Consider the following 19348-nt stretch of genomic DNA (forward strand, 5'->3'; position numbering starts at 1 on the left):
GTTATGTTTCATACTTGTTTAAAGATTTAATCTGACAAATGGGCCTATTGGGATAAATATTCTAAATTGCCTGAATATACCCCTTTTATGGCTGCGCCTTGCCTTCAAGTGGTTATGATTAGAAATACTTTTTGTTTTTTACAAGTATTTTATACAGTTACTTGTTTTCTTTGACTATATAGTCAACAATTGTCATGTTGGTTTGTAGTTTTTTTGACCCTCATGCAGAATCACTTGGAGAACCAGTCAGATTTAACATTTTACTGAAAAAAAAAAAGACAAAAAGAATCTGGAAGCGGAAAACTCCAGGAACTTTCCTGAACTCTCAGGTTGATCTTAGAGGAGAAAGCAGAGTGATTAGAAATGACTTGGTTGATGACATCTGATGACTGATAAAGGGATGAAAGGGAGGTAGCATGGATCTGTAGGGGTTTGATTCAGTGGTCTTTGCAAATGAACCCCAGAGGTCCAGGAGAATGTGGGTGAGAGTGTTGGTACTTGCAGGAGGTGTCACGATAAAAAGCTGGCAGGCAGATGATGAAGACTGAGAACTGCTGCAGACAGGTAAGACCTTTTCCATAAAGACCGGAGACAAACTGAGATTCACCGGTGGGAGCAATAAAAGAGAGATTCTCACAAAGACACATCTCAACAAGGACAATCCGGGTTTTGGTCTTTGGCTGAAATACCATCAGGGGTAATCATCCAGTAAAGAGAGATGATCCTTTACCTCATTATATACTTGATTGACAAATGTTCTCAGGTGTGCAGCAATATGGGTCGCTGCAGCGACAAGCAAAGATCCACTATGTGGCAGGAAGCTCAATCATACCAGAAAAACAGCAAAACCCCAGAGACCCTATCATAAATAGTTTTATTTTTTCTGATCCTAAAAGCTAATTTGAATTTGTGGTTCAAACAGTCACTTACTAGATGCTTCAATATACAAACTTATTTCTTTAATTATAAACTTGCAAACACATATTGTATCCAGAAGCACAAAACTAACTAATGCATTCAACGTGGCCATACACACTTGAATAGAGCGTTTAGTTGCAAATGGTTTCAATGATTTTTGCCTAGTGTAAAAAAAAAAAAAATAGAGAAGCGCAGTTTATAGAGTTGAGTTGAGGAACTCTAGGTGAACTTTGGCAAACACTCTCCTTGTAGTTTGCTTTTCACAATTACCTACTTGACTCTTTTGGCAAGAAAAGCGTCCCAGTCAGCAGTCAGCTACACAAATATGAACGTGAATCATTGTGCCAACAAGTCATATGGCTCCTGTCTAAATGGAATCATAGGAGGAATGACTTAAAACCTCGTAAATCCTACAGATGAATTGTATAGGTTACAATAAAAACTTAAAACAGCTGATACGCTCTGTGTTTGGATACTTTCTTCATGGTTTTGCCTTAAAATGTTTTCTACCTGTCTTTTTCTCCTCACACCTTACTGCATCTTATTCTATTTAGGTACTCAGGCAGCTGCCCTACTGTCAAACTCACACATGGGTATTACTTCTAAACACCAGACTCTCTAAACTTAGCACTGAGGTGGGAATGTCGTATTTTCATGGGTGTCCATGCCGCTCCACGCCTATTGATGACTTCAAATAAAAACAGTGCACCGACGTGCATGGGGGCTTGTTGACTATGACAAACACACAGGCTCATTTGAACACAAACAGGGGCCGACCTCTGAGGAAGCAGAGACCGTGACTGAAAACACTGGGGGGGTTCATGGATGACTAACCTTAAAAGAAGACACGCTTTGTTGGGTCTCAGCAACACTGTTAATTTAACAGCAGACAGCATGTAGAATAATACCTTTCTAAGATTCCACTACTTTTGTATTTCAGAATTTATTTTTTTTCTGTCATTATATAAGCTTGTTTGTGGCTTCTGTTAAAGTTTTAGATGGAGACAGACAGCTCCGGAGTTTAAAGATGCGGGAAATTTTAAATTTCAAATTTTGAAGGATGTTCAGATTAGATCAATCTAAGTGTTTCACATTTATAACAGAAATTCACATGGAATTGCGCTGAATGCAGATACTAACATTGGGGCTGTTAGCAGCTAATTGTTTGTCAATGCTCACACATCTTTAGTGTTATTTCTGTCACCACAGAACAAGCTTTGTTGTCCACCTTATGTAAACTATGCAGAAAGGCAAATGACATGAAATGTTGCTTTAGTATGCTAATGTAACCGGCCTCTGAGTTGTGTAATAATGCACCGTTCAATCACTCCAAGTCAGCCAATAAATGGCGTGTTTAGTCACTGGTTATACCCGCAAAATTAAAACTAAACTTTTCCCAAAACTAACTACAGATTATTGTTCTTTAAAGTAATAATTTCAAGGTAAAACCAAAAGACAATACATTAATAAAAATATAAGATGAAGGAATTTTGGTGGAATGAATATTCTTTCTTCCATGTTACACTAACTTATATTATTTAAAAAAAAAAAAAAGAGTTAAACAAGAACTAAATCCTAATGCCTGTGGAGTCACCTAAAGACATCTCACAAACCTCGTAGTAAAACCTTGCAGGTTAAAGGTATAATGTCAAGTTATTAAAGTCTGTTGTCTTCCAGCAATGCACTTATGTTATCGTTTTCTCACTGGGTCAGCTTCTTGCATTTATCACATAGTGAACCAGCCTAAAATCAGCCACTTTGTTAGTGCAAAAAAGAAAATTAAAAACAATCCACTGGACTTTGTTTCCAAGTTTGAAGACGTTTCGCTTCCCATCTACTGTAGGAAGCTTTTTCAATTCAAAATGTCAGGAATAAGGTTGAGTTAGAGGTTTTATACAGTAGCTCAACAAAGCCTTGCTTTTCTTTTTTTTGGAATGACTATGACCTGGATGACTGAGAATCTTCACCAGCGTTGTTAGTGCCAATAGGATGTTTTCCCGACTCTGCATCACACTTGAAAACATCATATTTGTACTTAACTTGGCTGACTTTTTCGTCATCCCTCAACACAGCTCAGTGTTCTACTGCATTTTGCACCATATCTATTTATTTTGCACTGCACTGAACCTTTCCATATCAATGCCTTTAGCACCATGACTTTTAAACTGGTTTTCCTTTTCTCCTATATTGTTAACATTCCGATCACTGCTGCACTTTATTATTGGGAACATTCATTTCACTGCTGTAAGCTGCTCATTCACTGTTGAAAAGCTGTATGCATCAAATATTTTTTTTGTACAATCTCTCTGTATACAAGATGACAATAAAGTGTGTCTAAGTCTAAAATTAATTAAAAGGTCAACATCTCCATAATAAATTGTAAAGGTTAGCTTGATCTTAAATAATGGAGATAATCTAAATTGTGTCAATATTATCTTCAGATGATACCTGTAATAATAATAATGATATAATAATAATATATATGTACTGATTGGGGTACATTGAGGTAAATATAAAATTAAAATCCACCAAGAGGTAGTTTGTTTGTGTGAAATTAAGGCCCTGAAACATATGCTACGCCTCAGGGAATGTAGAGCCGAGCAGTACTAAAAGAGAACAGTGTTAAAACCAAAGAACAAATATGAAAGAAACATTAGATGACATAACAGCTGTGCTATTTAAGTTCACCACTGCGCCTGTGAATTGTCTGATCATAAAAACATAGAAAAATAACAAAAATCATAACATCTCCGATGGTCAAGTTTACCTGAAAAAATGTTTCTTTTCCATGACCCTGATTATGCTTGTATTCCCTGATGTACAGGGATGAGGAAACAGGAGGTTGCACAAGAATCTGTTTGGCTCAACATGCTCCCTACGCCTTCCAGTACTTTTATTTTCCTGTTTTTCTTTGGTTTGACCGTCTAATAGGACATGCAGTACACACACAGCCGCACAATTACTTTCTCATTAGGTAGAGTTTGCTAATTTTGTTCCTTAAATTTAATTTTGCGTTATAAAACACTACGTTTTAATCCACACAAGAAAGATCAAAATGGATCATTCACTAAAATAGTGCTTGAAGAAACAATAACCCTTTGAAGTAAGTATCAGATGAAGGAATGTCTTCTATTCAGAGAGTTTGGAAAATTCCCTTTTATAGGAAAATATCCAGTTATGTCACCTTACATTCCACTGCTGCATGCAGGGTAGGTAAAATACATTAACCATCATTGTGGGCATGATGACTCAGGATAGCCTGTGTCAAAGTGCTTTTCAGTTCCATCAGACAGGAAGTTGTACCTTCGAATGTGCTCAAACACAGGAAGTTGATATCAAGATGCCTGGAATTCCAGCATTTTGTTCTCTTTATGATCCCAAGACTATAACATCTCGAATCTTACAACTTAAAACTAGTATTATTATAAATAACTTTTTGTTAATGCTGAATATACAATGTATTTCAAAGGAAACACATATGACAAGAAACAATTACAACAATGGGAGTTTTATTGACATCAGAAATATAACAGTGTGTGCTACGATACGACCCTGAGAGAAAATATTGTAGAAAATTGTGATGTTATGTTTGGGGAGATGATTTAGGATGATCAATCCTTTGCAACGTCTGATTTAGCTCTCTTTATCTCCCCGTCATCTCTGACCAGCATTACTGTTCCTAGTAAAGAAAGCATTCCCACAGTTTCATGCAGCCACTACCATGCTTTGTTGTGAGGATGTTGTGTTTTCAATGCATCTTGTATACTCGTGAATGCAGTTTTAGTATTCATGCACAGCAGATTTTCAGGTTATTTGTAAAAGCTTTGTAATATATACATGGATTCAAGAGGTAAAATTCTTTTTGTGAGGAACTGCACATGCATGCAGAACATATTGCTTGTTCATTGCGCTCTTCTGCCTGCCTGCAGAAACTGACTAACCCTTGAACTTTCTATAACCTCATTAAGCCGAACAGATGGAAAGAAAAACAGAGCAATAAATTTGAAATCACTGTGAAGATGTGTCTGCGTGTGTGGCATGGATACAGTAAGATACTGTAAGCTTTAAAATGGATACAGCAGTCATGTCATTGAGTAAGCAAAAGCCTTTTCTGCTTTTTATTTTTAAATATATATATTAGGATAATTTATAACCAGATAGATTTGGATTGATATTGATATTTTGATTTTAACCATTAGTTTCTAACCATTCATTTTTAAACTTTTGGAGTGGCCCAGCCAGAACACTGATTTTACTTTTATAGATAAGTTGGAGAAGAGAGAGAAAATTATACATTTTTAAAAGAAGGTGCAATAAAAAAATAAAAAAATCCTATTTTCAAAATTGACACTCAGTTAAGAGTTTTATGAATAATTTTTTGGTTTGTCTGTAAAAGGAGTTTTCTTTTTGTAATTCAGCCAGTACCTAACTGTGTCATTTTCAAACTGGTTTTCATGGAGAGCTAAATTTATGTTTCTGAAACCATTGAAGTCAAAGCTAGTAGTTTAGGCTAATTTGTCCCAACAAATGATTAAAACAAAAATGTGGGATTCTTCTTCTTCTTTTTTTTTTTATTACTGAGAATGAAGAAAAACGCTGAAAATGAATTTGATGGACACCCTTTCTATCCTATTAGTTGAGCAGTTTTCGTTTTTTTTATTTGCTTCATTTTTCAATCATCCAAAGATAAATAAATACTATAAAGTACCTTTTTGTCCAAATCATTACTAAAAGGCCAATTAATGAAATGTCTGCATTAAACTAAATGATTTTAGCTGAGAATTTCCTCCAGTTAAACTTCAGGACATGCGTTCAGGCTAACCTATTCTCTAAAAGTCTCGAAGAAACAGGAAATAAATAACCATTACATCCTGTATCCATTAACTCCTCATAGCAAAAGTAATCTTTAACTTAAATAATATGAAATATCTCTACAAAGCCTTAAAATATTCCAAACTTTTTTTTGTTTTTGATGGCCACAGAGACATCAAAAAGAGAGAGTCACAGATCACAGCATCTCTTCATATAATAATTTACATTTCTCTCTCTAGAATGCAAAACCTCTTTTTACCTTATCGACTGATGCTTACTTAAATATCGTGGAAATAAAATCAATAAAGGACTGTGCAAAAGGAATAAGATGTTTTTTTTTTTCTATAAAAGCTCAAGCAGCTTATAATAAAGTAAAAAGCTTATAAAAACAAGAACTGATTGGTTATTTTTGCTTCAAACCCCTGCTGTGTCTCTTTCTTGCATGCTGCTGTTTATTTTGACTGTGCAATAACAGAGGGGAGCTGGCAGTATCCAGAGTTAGTTCCCTCTTGAGGCCATGAGGGGAAAGGTCCTGATGTGTAGTCAGATGGTAGGTTCATCACAGAGGGCTCCAGAAGGGCAGACTGGTTCTCACATTGAGCGGGCTGCAGTGTGGCGTTAGGACGCTGCTGGTCCTGCTCAGGAGTGCTGCATATTTTGGAGCCTGAGTTACTGTGAGACGTGAGATCTCCTGTGGACCTTGAGAGTGAGTGGCCAGGGAGGGACACGTAATCTTTATCATTAAGCAGGCACGGTGCAGGGAAGAAAGGTGCAGCTTTATTGGATGATGTTTCATTGACCATTGCTGGATGGGCATTAACTGATGTGGATCCTACGTCCTGAAACACAGATAACACATGCATCAAACAGGTGCAACGCAAAAAAAAACAAACAAGCTTTTTAAACCTCCACTTTTTAAATAAGAACATTTTAGAAGCATTTCACTGTTAGCAGGGGGTAAGAAAATAAAAGTTACATTCAGTTAATTATGTTACATTCAGTTAATTATGATTAAACTGATGATTAAAAGAATCTTAAGATAAAACATTATTTTAAAACATAACAAACATAAAAAGTTGCTTTTTTTGGGGGTCTTTTATTCAACTACAACCGGCCTGGAGAGCAGCTTCTTTATGGGATAGCGGGGCTTGTTCAACCAAATAGCTGGTTAAGTGAAGAGAAACTTTCCTGAAATACCAAAAATTTACCTGCTAACAAAAAGGTGATGTGGTTCTATTAATGTTAAAAATAGAAGCAAAAATATTAGAGCTGATATTTAAATATGAGCTTTTTAAACTAACAATAAGGCTACTGTAGCTTTAAGAAAACCTATCGAACTTTAAGAAAGAAAACATTAGTTTATGTGTGTTTCTGATTCGACTTCTGATTCACTTGCCTTGTTGAACATTGATGTATACAGGAAACCCTAGAATGAAAGATTTCACCACCTCATATTATGCTTTTTCAAATAGGAAAATAGTTAACTGATGAACTGGGAAAAAATATAATACATTGAGTGCCCCTTAGAGATAAAAACAAACCTAACCTAGGTAACCAGGCAGTATGATAGGCTTATTATAATTGTACTTTCAGTTTACCTCTCAGGTTTTTTACAGCCTTGCACCAAAACATCCTGTTACAGATATAAGTTCTACTTTGGTATTTTTAAACTCAGCTCACATTCAGATGGTGGGGGGGATGGTTTGGCATAAACAATATGAATGCAAGGATCTTTCCTTCATATTGATGGCTCAGAGTCGAGGAGGTGATGTCATGGTGTGTTACAAAAATGTTGGCACACCTTGGTCTCCTTGGTAAAAGCTGAAAATAGTTTGAAAAAGGTGCGCCTGTGAGTATTGTTTATGCCCTCGATGACCTCAGATTACCCATCTAATAAAGCTGCCTTCAGCATGATAACACCTGAGGTTACGAGCCTCAAATTGGTTCATTGGGCTTTAAGGGGCCTCCATAGATGTTAGATTCCCCTCCAGAGAGAAATGTGGAGGCTCTAAAGCAAAAAGGGGATTCCACCGCATACTAGCAAAGAGTTTCTAAAAAAACTTTTAAAGCCCCATTAGGAATAGATGACATTACTTTTCAGAGAATACTTATTTACTTGGAGACTACATTATTTTTGTCGACGGTGGCTGACCTGACATAGGATGTAAGGTCCACTAAAACTCATAGATGATCCATCCAAGCTTTTAACCTTATCAGTAGGGTTTGGAAGGTAATCACAGTTCCAGCACCTCCCGCTCTTATCCATACACTTCTTCTCAGTGCCCATTGTTGGCCACAGCAAAGCCTCTGATGAGCTGGAGGGAGAAGACAGGTCTTTAATTATCTGTATTTCATCATCTGCCTTTCTTCCTTTAATGTGCCTCAATCCAGAACTCATAAAATCTGCTTTTAAAGGAGAATCCTGTAAAAATGCTTCGTAATGTTGTATTTTTGTAGGTAAAGTGGGATATTTATTACCAGGTTGATATGCTGTCGAGGTGCTGCACGCTACAGATGGAGGTCTTCTCACTCTGCATGAGGCTTGGTGAAGGTGACGACTGAATCAAAAGAAAATGTGAAAATGAAACAAAACTTACAATTACCAGCTGATTAACTTTTTTTTTTGGCTTAAATATTTCAGATCAAACATGTTTTGACATGAGGTAAAGATAAACTGATCAAATGAGATGATGAATTCATTTATTAAAGGAAGAAAGCAATCAAAATCAACTGGGTCCTACAGTATGTCAATATCTTTTTGATTATTTTTTTTTTTTACGTTAAATCCTGAATGAACAGTAATTCTAATCTATCTTTATCTTTTATCAAAGTTTGTCTAATCATCTGAAACATTTAGGTGTGACAATAAGAGCAAAAGCAGAATCATCTGTAAGGAGAAAACACTNTGGAGAGCTGAGCTTACTTTTTAGGAGCCAAAGCTGATTATCACCTGATTATAAAATTGATTAAAATTGAATAAACAGAAACGGTTCTTCAGCAGAACAAAGATCCAAAGCCAAGTCAGAATACAGTCTGATAAAAAAAAAAATACCAAAGAAGTTCTGAAATGTCCTGAATCTAACCGCCAAATCACTGCAAACACATCGTTAGTTCACTTCAGTTGAATCAAACCATTTCTGGAGCTGGGGCAAAACTCCACACTTGTGACTTTAAAGACCAACAATAGGTATTATAAAGTCTTGATGTCAAGCTATTTTCGGGAGGGGTGGACTTACAAAGATTCAGGTTGGGTTTGGAGGCTTTTTGCCCAATTTAAAATTAAATCATAGTTTAAAAAAAATAATTTTGGTATTTAATTGGGGTATCTTTATCTTTTATCAAAGTTTGTCTAATCATCTGAAACATTTAGGTGTGACAATAAGAGCAAAAGCAGAATCATCTGTAAGGAGAAAACACTTTCTCACACAACCTAATACTATATCTGAAGAAATCGAGACATCAGATGCACTCCCGATAAGTGATTCAGCCTCACCGTGATCTCAGACAGGACTTTGCTTTTGCCAGGAGAGGGAACTGAGTCTTCCCATGACATGACCTTCCTAAATTAACAAAAGAAGAACATTTATGTTCATTTAAAAGTGAATATGCTTATTTAGACATTAAAATCTTAGCAAAATTGACTTCTGTTTTAACTATACTTCAAAAATTTGGACACTTTAAAATGAGGCTTACTTCTGGCAAGCTGGGATGGTGTGGTAAAGAGTGAGAAAGGCTGCGGCTGCAATCACACCACTGAAGAAATAAATCAGATATGAGACCGTCCAGCTGGCTGTCAGAGAAGGAAAAACCAGATTAAAGTTGTGATCCTGAGAGGTGTATGTTCAAATCATTATACTTGGACATTTATCTTAGATCTTGCTGAGAGAAACAAAACTAAAAGGGAAACAGAAAACAGCAGGAAAGCATCAACATGCATGCTGATATCGTAAACACACCTTTGTTTGAGGTCCAGTTTGCAGGATCAGACCATTCTGAGGGGATTCCCTCATAGGTTTGACCAGATCCAGGGTCGACCAGTGACCTTACTTTCACCTCGTAGTCCTCCAATGGGATAAGGGATGTTCCTGGAATGGTAACGAAGGTGGATCCGGAAACATTTAGCAGAACAAAAGATCCCTAAGAGGGCAGAAATAAAAGTACAAAAAAAGTGTTTTCAGGAGCTGGGGCGGTGATAAGCATGCAGTGGTGGGAAAATATAAACATGTCAAATGCTCTTACCTGATCTTTTGTCCTATAATACCGAACCTGGTATAGCAGATCTGGTATATCTGCAGGTAGAGCTGGAGGAGACCACGATACCACCCAGTCACCGTTCTCCTCCTTTACTTGGACCAGCGTTGCCAAGTTGGGACGGACTGTTCAAAAAAACCGTTATTTGTATCTTTACTAATAATGTTTCTTTCATAAAACAGCTTCTCATTTTTGCAGCAATTTTGAAAATATATTCTATATACTACTACTATTTATGTTGCTTTTTTTTAACCTATTTTTCCAATATGGGTGTATGGGCATGAATATTAACCATTTTTTAATTGGTTTTAGAGTTTTAATTTTCTATCCACATCACTTTCATTTGTTAACCTAAATCTAAGTACAAATGCAGATCTCAGAGGTTTGTTAAGCAAGAACAAGAAGTACCACTAAGACCAAGGAATATAGCAGACAAACTGATCGGTGGCAAAGATCTGAAGAATTTGATTATAAAAACAATATTCCAAGCTTTGGATTTTTCTCTCAACCACAGTTTAATTCTTCAGCTCCAAATGGAGAGGGTGCAATACAACATAAAAAATCTGAAAATTGAATGCAGAAAACGAACTACTGGAGGAACTAGCACCGCACACCAGCTTGAAAACATAAGGATGCTTTTCTTCCACAAGGACAGGGTAGCTAGACATAGTTGACGGGAAGATGGATGAAAGTAAGTACAAATCAGTCCTGGAAGAAAAGCTGTTAAAGACTGGAGATTTCCAGCCTAAAAAACAATTTAAAAAAAATCCAATCAGAGCAAGAATGCGACGGTTTAAATCAAATGAACTGTGTGTGTTTTAGTTGCCTCAGGTTAAATCAGATAAGAATCTGTTTTAAAGAGCTGAAACTCTTAATCAAATCTGGCTGAGCGTTGGTCACTTTGGACAAATTTATTCTAGATGTGTAAAGCTTTTAGAGACTCACCTCCAGGGCTTACTGCTCAAAGTTTTTCATCTAGAAAGTAAATGAAAAGGCAGGCCAGAGTTGGCCTCTTTTTATTTGTTTTGAAAGCAATGCATTATTTTCTTCCTACGCTATAATTACTGCTCCATTAAAGCACCATTAAAATACAAAAGAAGCTGTGACTGGACACATTGTTAAAATATTCAAGTGAGGCAGCCCAAGGCATAAATGAACTAAGCGACTGCCTAGGACAACTATAATTGTTGTTATTTAGAAGTCAATACATAGACATGAAACAGAAATCAGTGGTCTTTGGACCGTGCTGGAACACATACGATGAAGGACCATTGTAAAGTTCTTCAACACAAACTTATCTTTTAAGACAGTCTAATAGTGATAATAGCGCACTTGCTCCAAAGATATAATAATAATAGTGATTTGATTTTGATTTAATTATGTTATGATTTTATACAACTTATTTTATTATTTTTATCAAAGTTATTGCAATAGTTTGTTGTTATTCTTGCACTGCAGGTATTTTTTCCCCACAATACTATTGTAGCAGGAACACACAAAAAAGTTAAATTAAAATAAGACTTTTTACTCTAATTAAATCAGTTTATTTAGTATTTTAGTATAATGCATATAAATAGGGGATTTTAACTACTGAAGATGTGTCAGCTATTTGATTATTGCACTCTAATTTTTGGCAGAAATAAAAAGCCCCCTAATGGCTTGTGCTGGGCCTGGACAAGACAAACTGCAAACTTTATGGTTTAAAAAACCAGATGGATTAGAATTGCCGCTTTTTTATTTTATTTTATTTTTTACTAAAAGTCATATAGCTAACATGCTTTATTATTTACCTTATGCAAAGATACAAATTTTTTTTTTCTTAATCACTTAACTGTAGTGATTAAAAACGTCCACTAGGGGTCAGTATTGTACCTGATAGTTAGCTACCATCCCAAGTGACAGAGCTGATCTGAGGTTGCTGCAGTGTTTTGCAACCCTGTTCGTAAACACAAAATGTCCTGAGTGTTTTAAATGTTTCCCTGCTTCAGCAAAGATCATTTCAATCAATGGCTGATAAATATTATTTTTCTACTCCGAATTCATCTGAAACATTGAGAAGCATCTAAAATGGGGATCAACAACCTTTTTGAAGCTGTTGATGCTTAATGCGTTCTGAGACAAACAAAAAGCTACTAATACTGACCTATGAACTAGAAGAGCCAACATTCACCTTCATTTTATGTAATATTTCAGATTTTGGAACTGCTGCTATAATGTGCTGATTTGGATGCAATAGCACAAAACAAACACTAAGTGGTACTGTACAACTATGCCATAAACCTTGTTGACTAGTTTATATCTGCACTGTTTCCTGTGGTTTTATCACCCCCCTGTGTGTTTTTAATTTAGGCTGCTCAGATAGGCACAGAGGGACTGCTGTCTTCCCTTCTCACCTCCTCGTCTTAAGCGGCTGCCTCTGACTTCTTTGTACTCACTGTGCTTGTAGGCTATAAAAGTCTTCGTATTGTGCATTGGCAGGAGCCTCAGGTGCAGATGTTCAAGGTCTACTTCAGTAAGAGAGCAGCTGTAATTCACTTCAGTCAATGCAGGGTCAGATCTCACAACTGGGTCTGTGCAACACTGCTTAAACCTTAAAGGATCAAAGTTTGCAGTAGATCAGAAATTGGACAGCCAGTGTGTGTTTTCAGTTCAGAACATATTGCACCAAACACGGTTTGCCTTACTGAGTAGTCAGGTTGTGTCGACAGGTCAGCTGGTAGGTGACGATATGAGCCAGCTCCCTGCTCACCTCCCAGCTACACGTCACTTTGTCTTCTGCATCCAAAATGCAGTGCAAAGAGGGAACCTGCCTGAAGTCTGGTATCAGAAAGACAGAAAAAGAAAGTTACCAACACAGCTGGAAAGCACCATGTGTATTCCCATAAGCGGAAAAGATTAAAGTTTCAATTAAAACCATAACAATTTGATCTACAGCCTATCTCAACAATGTCTTCTTACTCTTTGAACCCATCCAATCTAATAATTCAACAAGGCAATATTCTTACTGGCATTGTATGTGCCAGACCAACAGAATGTAGTACATGATTGTGAATGGTAGGAAAAATGTTAATGGTTCAGTTAAAAGTTCACTAATCCAAATCTTGTGTGACTTGCATTTATCTTCAATTCAATTCAGTTATACTTTATTTATCCCTGAAGTGAAATTTAGTTTCGGTACAGCCTGTCCAAGAAGACAGAAACATACAAAGGACATATAAACACAGAAACATACTTTGTCCTTAGCAGGATACAATTGAGACTGCAAAAAAAACGAGCACATAAGATTCTAAAAAAGTTAAAAAAAAAACACTGGACTTTGATTTCGAGTTATGATGAGGTTTCGCTTCCCATCCACGAAGCTTTCTCAATTCAAAATGTCTGCAGTAGAGTTTGAGTTCCAGGCTTATAGAGTGGCACAAACAAAAGCCTTGATATGGCTTAGAAAACGTGCAAATTAAAAAGAAAAACAGGTCCAGCAGTGAATCAGCTTCAAACTTGGAAAACAGAGTCCAGTGGTTTGTTTTTAAACTTTTTAAACTTTTTTGGAATGACTATGACCTGGATGCAAACACAGATAAGTGACATCTTTTAGGCAAGATGAACATCGAGGAAGATTAGAGGTACGTGTATCATATCTGAACAGCGTGTGCACAAAGTGAGTCCATGAAGCCCTGTCCCCAGGGTTAATGTCCTTGACTGATGTAACAGTTCATCAGCTGAACAATAGGCAACTTCACAGAGGCAGCTTCACTCAGCCCCTTTGTGTCTAATAAGAACCCTCTTTTTGTACAAGAACGACTGCAAGTCTTTTAGGGCTTACTTTTAACAGCGCTTAGCATAAAGCCTTAAAGGGGAACGCCGTTTTTTTACATTTAGCCCTTGATTGTACGTTATTACATCATGTTCTACTCAACTCTATGAGTTTTGTGTCATTTGGAGCTGTTCTGAAGATATTCCGTTAGGTTATATCCAGGTAACGTCTTCCTATGGGCAACGACTTAAAGGCACATACTAAACTGTTCATAATTTATCATTTATGGTACGCCAGCATTCATAACATGTAGGCGAATCACTGTCCCCCACACATCCGCGGTTATATTTTTTATATTTCTATTTTTTAAAAACAAAGCGGTGTGTGTATGACGTCATCCGCGTGCGCCGGCTACCGTTCATTCATCCTGTCCGCTGAACAGCAGCTAGTTTTACTCACATGCCTGGAAGATGTCTAGTGCTACTACCACAGATGATCTCGCTCTCTAAATGCAATTGAACGATTCAGATTAGGTAGCCGAATGAATAGAAGGGGTAGAGCGTAACCGCCTGGTGTACATTGGTTAAATAAAGTTTTATTTTGAAAAAAAACAAAAACAAAATGGAAACCGGAACCCGGCACGCGGATGACATCATAAAAAAATATAAATATAAAAAATATAACATAAATATGATATAAATATAAATATAAAAAATATAACGGTAGATGTCTGGGGGACAGTGATTCGCCTCCGTGTTATGAATGCTGGCGTACCATAAAGAATCAATTATGAACAATTATGAACAGTTTATGAATCATGAACGGAATATGTTCAGAACGGCTCCAAATGACACAAAACTCAGATGGGTGAGTAGAACATGATGCAATAACATAAAATCAAGGACCCAATGTAAAAAAACCAAAATTCCCCTTTAAGGCAAATGTTAGTTTTCCATCACACCTTTTGAATGTTGACGGAAAATACCTGCTTTGGTCTCATCTTACAAAAGCAACCTCTGTCTAAATTTGTGAAGTGGATCTTTCCATTTCCTCCAGAGATATAACCCTTTATGCTCTCCTTGTCCAGCTTGTCATATCACTGTCTTTTTGATGTTGTTTGTCACTCACCATCTCTAGTCTTCCACATCACCACAGGACTCCATTCGCTCCACAGGCCAAGACTCGCCCTGCTTCTCACCCTGGCTTCATATTTACAGCCTGGAAGCAGCCTCTGCCTCTGAAGGGTAATGCTTGTGTTGGCGACAGTCTCAGTCTGTGCAGAGAGTGATATGTGGTGTACAATTACTATTAGATACAGAAAATGAACTATTTCTGATGAGAACTTTTATGAGCTGTACAGAAATGTAGTCAGGTGTAGGTTTGATGTGTTTGAAACTAACAGTCCACTGGTCCTCCGCCTGCATCCTGAAGCTGAGCTCATACGTAAGGTTTCTGTTCAGCGAGGAAGATGACGGATATGGGCTGGACCACAGCAGCGTTTGGTTTCCATCGCTCTCCTCAGATACGTACAGATTCCTCGGCGGGCGTGCTCTCACTGTGTAACACCATCAAATAACAGCATCATCTCTATAGCACTTCATTTTGCTCAATATAAGCTACCACAGTGTCTGTGCTTACAGTGCTGAACAAGATTCTGGGACGTGTGCTGGGAAGATGAGCAGAGACTTGTTGTCTGGTTGTTTATGAGGAAGACAGCGTGGTTGATGCCCTGAGCAAACGAGTGAGTCTTATATCTGCATTGGACAACTCCTTCCTCATCCTTGTTTTCGGCTTCAAAGGGCACACACAGCTTACTGAGTAAATATAAAAAAATAAATCAGTTAGATGTAAAGCCGTGCCTGAAAATGGTAGCTTCTATAGATTTTGCTCTTGTCCTTCTCCTGACCCCTGTGCTCTATTTACCTGCTGCTATCTCTGCTGCCCACTTTCTTCAACCAGACCTGCAGTGTCGTGCCTTTTGGTGCCTTCCACTTACAATACACAAAGGACATGTAGTCGTTATGGCATTGCAGGGACTGCAGCAAAGGAGACACTGTGGAGGGAGAAGCATCAGTAAATATATTGCTGAAGAATCATAAATGAGAACATATCATTTATGACATTTCTTAATTTAATCATCCAGTGCAAGATGGTTATACAGCAGAGAGAATTAAAGGGAAGTGTGAGAAAAAAGGGGCTTTTGTGGGGCTTTTATTAGAGGCTAACATCTTACCTCTATATATACGTCTGTTTAAAGAAATATATTAACTCTTCATAGATAACGTATTAACAACTTTAGTCTGAGGCTGTAACAGCAGTAGATTTGAACACTAGTTTGTAACACATTATACCGCCTCCCTTGAGGGGTTTTGTTGTTTTTATATTTGGGGTTACTGTTAAACTTCAACATGCTGCTTTTTACACAATGTACTTAAATGAAAAAGAAACTGAAGATGTTTATGGCATCTTAGAGGTTTATCAGATATTTGAGGTTAAATATCTCCTCATATTTTAAATTCCTTCAACAATTGTGGTATTTTATAATTAATATATGAAAAAAGCAGATTGAATGATACTAAAAAACGATCAAAGAGATTAAAACTCTTTTAAAGAAACATACCAGATTAAAAGTTGCCCCCCCTAAAGGAAAGTTGTTTTAAATGTTAAAAGTTGTTTTGTCTGTGTCATGATCATGGCCTAATTGCTCTTTTTATTCACCTGCCAAACTCTGCCAGTTTTATTATTATTGCTCACCTTATTCCACCTGTTCCTGCTTCTATTTATATATATATATATATATATATATATATATCAGTCCCAGCCATTGGGGCCAGACTATCAATGTTTAGATAATGTGATGCTCTTGATCACGTCCTCAGTGTAGAGAGAGGTTTTTAGCATTCCATAGTGTTCCTTATATCCTGACCGGTTCTGCCTCTCAACCACTAGGCTTGCTGTTCCCATCTGAACGTTCTGCCTGAACTCTCTGTGGACTTCTGGAACCCTGGACCAGCCTGTTTCTGTCCTCATCGGTATCCCTGACTGGGCTCCGGACTCCTGGACCTCTAAGCCTTCCTGTTCTGATCTGTTTTCCTGATCTGGCTCAGATTCCTGCTGGTTTTCTGGGGCTGCAGCATTTAGGACACTCTGGGTGGTGCCTGCCTCATCTTCTTGGCAGCCCCCGACTGGATCCTACCGCAATCTATGGCGATGGACTGAACTGTTAAACCTCATAAGTGACTCACATGGACATTTTCCCTCAGCTTCCTTCTTGTCAGACAGCTCCTTATCGTCAGATTATCATGGTCATTAATATTTATTTATCTCCAAGCAGAGTTTCCAGTGATGGGCGTTGCTCAGCTGCAGTCACTGCAGATCCGCAAATGTGCATTTTAATAAACGCTTTGAATTATCCTACTGTCTCTCTACCACTGTTGTATAGTAACGAAGTAAAAATACTTCACTACTGTACTTAAGTATATTTTGGAGTACTTTATACTTTCCAAGAGTATAAATTTTTTTGAGAACTTTCACTTTTACTTTACTACATTTACAAACTTAATTGCATGCTTTTACTCCGATACACGTTCAGTGTTTGGTTTAGTTACTAAGTAAAAAAAAAAAAAGAGCGAGAGAAACGCAAGCGTTTTGACCCCTACTGACGACAAAGTCTTGTTCATCAACACCAATAGGATACGTCTTTTTCGCAAAGCCAGTCTAAATTTATCCTACACTTGGTTGTGTATATTATTTTAAGTGAATTTAACCTTTAAAGTTTACCAAAATGTAAAAAAATGTCATTCAAACTGCACTTACTTTTTACTTATACTTTTCACTACATTACTTGAGTACATCTATTTTTACAGTAATTCTTATACTTAAGTAAAAGTCATTTCAGATACTTTAAGGCTTTTACTCAAGTAACATTTGAGTCAGTGACTTGGACTTTTACCAAATTCATATTCCGGAGAGGTACTTATACTATTACTTGACTCCGACATTTCAGTATTTTATACAACACTGCTCTCTAGCCTAGAATACTGGAATACTCTAACAGTTTGTACTGTATGCTTCGAAAATGTATTTGTCCCCTTCAGATTTTTATCCTTATTTATTTTGTTTGTCTCACTTAAATGTTTCAGATTATTAAACAAATTATTGCATCGAACCAAATCACCTAGAGTATATACACAATGTGATTTAAAGTTAATCTGAATCATCTTGGCTTTATCTGAAAAAGCATTCAAACTGAAACCTGGTTGTGTCACCGAGGGTTTCAATACCTTCCACAGAGCTTTGGAGGAGTATTGGTCCCCTCTTCTTCGCAGGCATGTTTTAATTCAGTGAAATTCGAGAGTTTTCTAGCACCAACAGATTGTGTAAGGTCACGCCACACCATTGTGATCAGATTTAGGTCCAGACTTCGACAAGACTACTTCAAAACTTTCATTTGTTTGAAACATTCAGGTCCACTTGCTGGTTAACCTTAAATCATTTAGTGATTTCTTCATTTATCAGCAAATGTAAGCGGGGTCTACATTCTCCAAATAGATATTTTTTGTATAATATGGGAATTTTAATTTTCTTTTGTTGATTTTTACCTTGAAACTCTGTCATAGATCATTTTTCATCTCTGAGTCTTTCTGATGGTTCATCGCTTGCAATAAATATGGCAAGTAAGAACTTTTTCTTTTCCGTAACCTTCTGGGTGAGTTGCTGGTAAATTCTTGCAGTGATGTTATTAATTATCTCAGTGTTGTTTTCATTTTCTTATCATTCTAACAAATATGCATCAAATTAACAAAAAAATATATGCTTTTTTAAAATTATTTTTAAAAGTTTTTTTTTTACTTTTTAGTTGGATACTCACTGTTTTTGCTGTTGCTTTCATGAACTTCACAATGATCCAAACCAGAAAAGAGAGCGTGATGTGGAAAAGCCAAACACACCAAGATCCAGAGGACAATCATCCTTCACCTGTCAACGAGGGCTTCACAGTCCTGTTTGTTTTCTTGCCTGGTTTTCCTAATCCACATGGGCTGCGTATCTTCACATCATCAAGGAGCTTGTGCGGCAGGGGTGAGACTGCTCAGTTTTTTTTTTAAATTCTGATATATATATATCTATATATATATAGATATATATATACACAGACAGCATACATGGATTTAAGAAGGACAGAGAGAGAAACAGTTCATTTACTAGAAATTATGCAGAAATGAGTCACGACAACATCAGCTATAGTCTTCCGCTATGAGTGTGGGCTTTTTGTGGGATGTCACCACACATCCGCCTTCCTCTTATCTCTCTTTCTCACATGTGATATACAAAAAAAGAACAATCATATACTCTGGGGAGCTCACACATTGGTATGAGAAAACAAACAAATAAATAACATTGAAAGTTTTGTAGAAAAAAGATGGTTAATTAAAAAAAAAAAAAAAAAAAAAGGTGACTAAAAATCTTTAGATGGTAGCTCTCTGCACAAGATTAATAAGACCTTTGCCATTTTTAAAGGTTTTACAACATAAAAGTAATTTTTCCTCATATATTTTGGAGCTGCAGAAGTGCAGATACCAACTTACAAATAGCTATAAAATAAATATATACAATCCT

At 36.8% G+C, this 19348-nt stretch overlaps 1 protein-coding gene across 1 annotated transcript; it reads right to left on the reverse strand.

Moving 5' to 3' along the window:
• Positions 1-6182: 6182 nt before the first annotated feature.
• il4r (interleukin 4 receptor) lies at positions 6183-18852 on the reverse strand. The gene is made up of 14 exons (XM_015378581.1): positions 18603-18852; positions 15656-15785; positions 15371-15546; positions 15133-15287; positions 14861-15005; positions 12666-12798; positions 12417-12571; positions 9970-10106; positions 9687-9867; positions 9424-9520; positions 9224-9290; positions 8209-8288; positions 7883-8045; positions 6183-6569 (listed from the first exon to the last, which is right to left on the reverse strand). The coding sequence occupies exons 1-14, from the start codon at positions 18700-18702 to the stop codon at positions 6183-6185; spliced, it is 2106 nt and encodes a 701-aa protein (XP_015234067.1). The 5' UTR covers positions 18703-18852.
• Positions 18853-19348: the final 496 nt, after the last annotated feature.

Source organism: Cyprinodon variegatus, unplaced genomic scaffold, assembly GCF_000732505.1.
Source record: "Cyprinodon variegatus isolate N-32 unplaced genomic scaffold, C_variegatus-1.0 Scaffold175, whole genome shotgun sequence".
Taxonomy (NCBI): domain Eukaryota; kingdom Metazoa; phylum Chordata; class Actinopteri; order Cyprinodontiformes; family Cyprinodontidae; genus Cyprinodon; species Cyprinodon variegatus.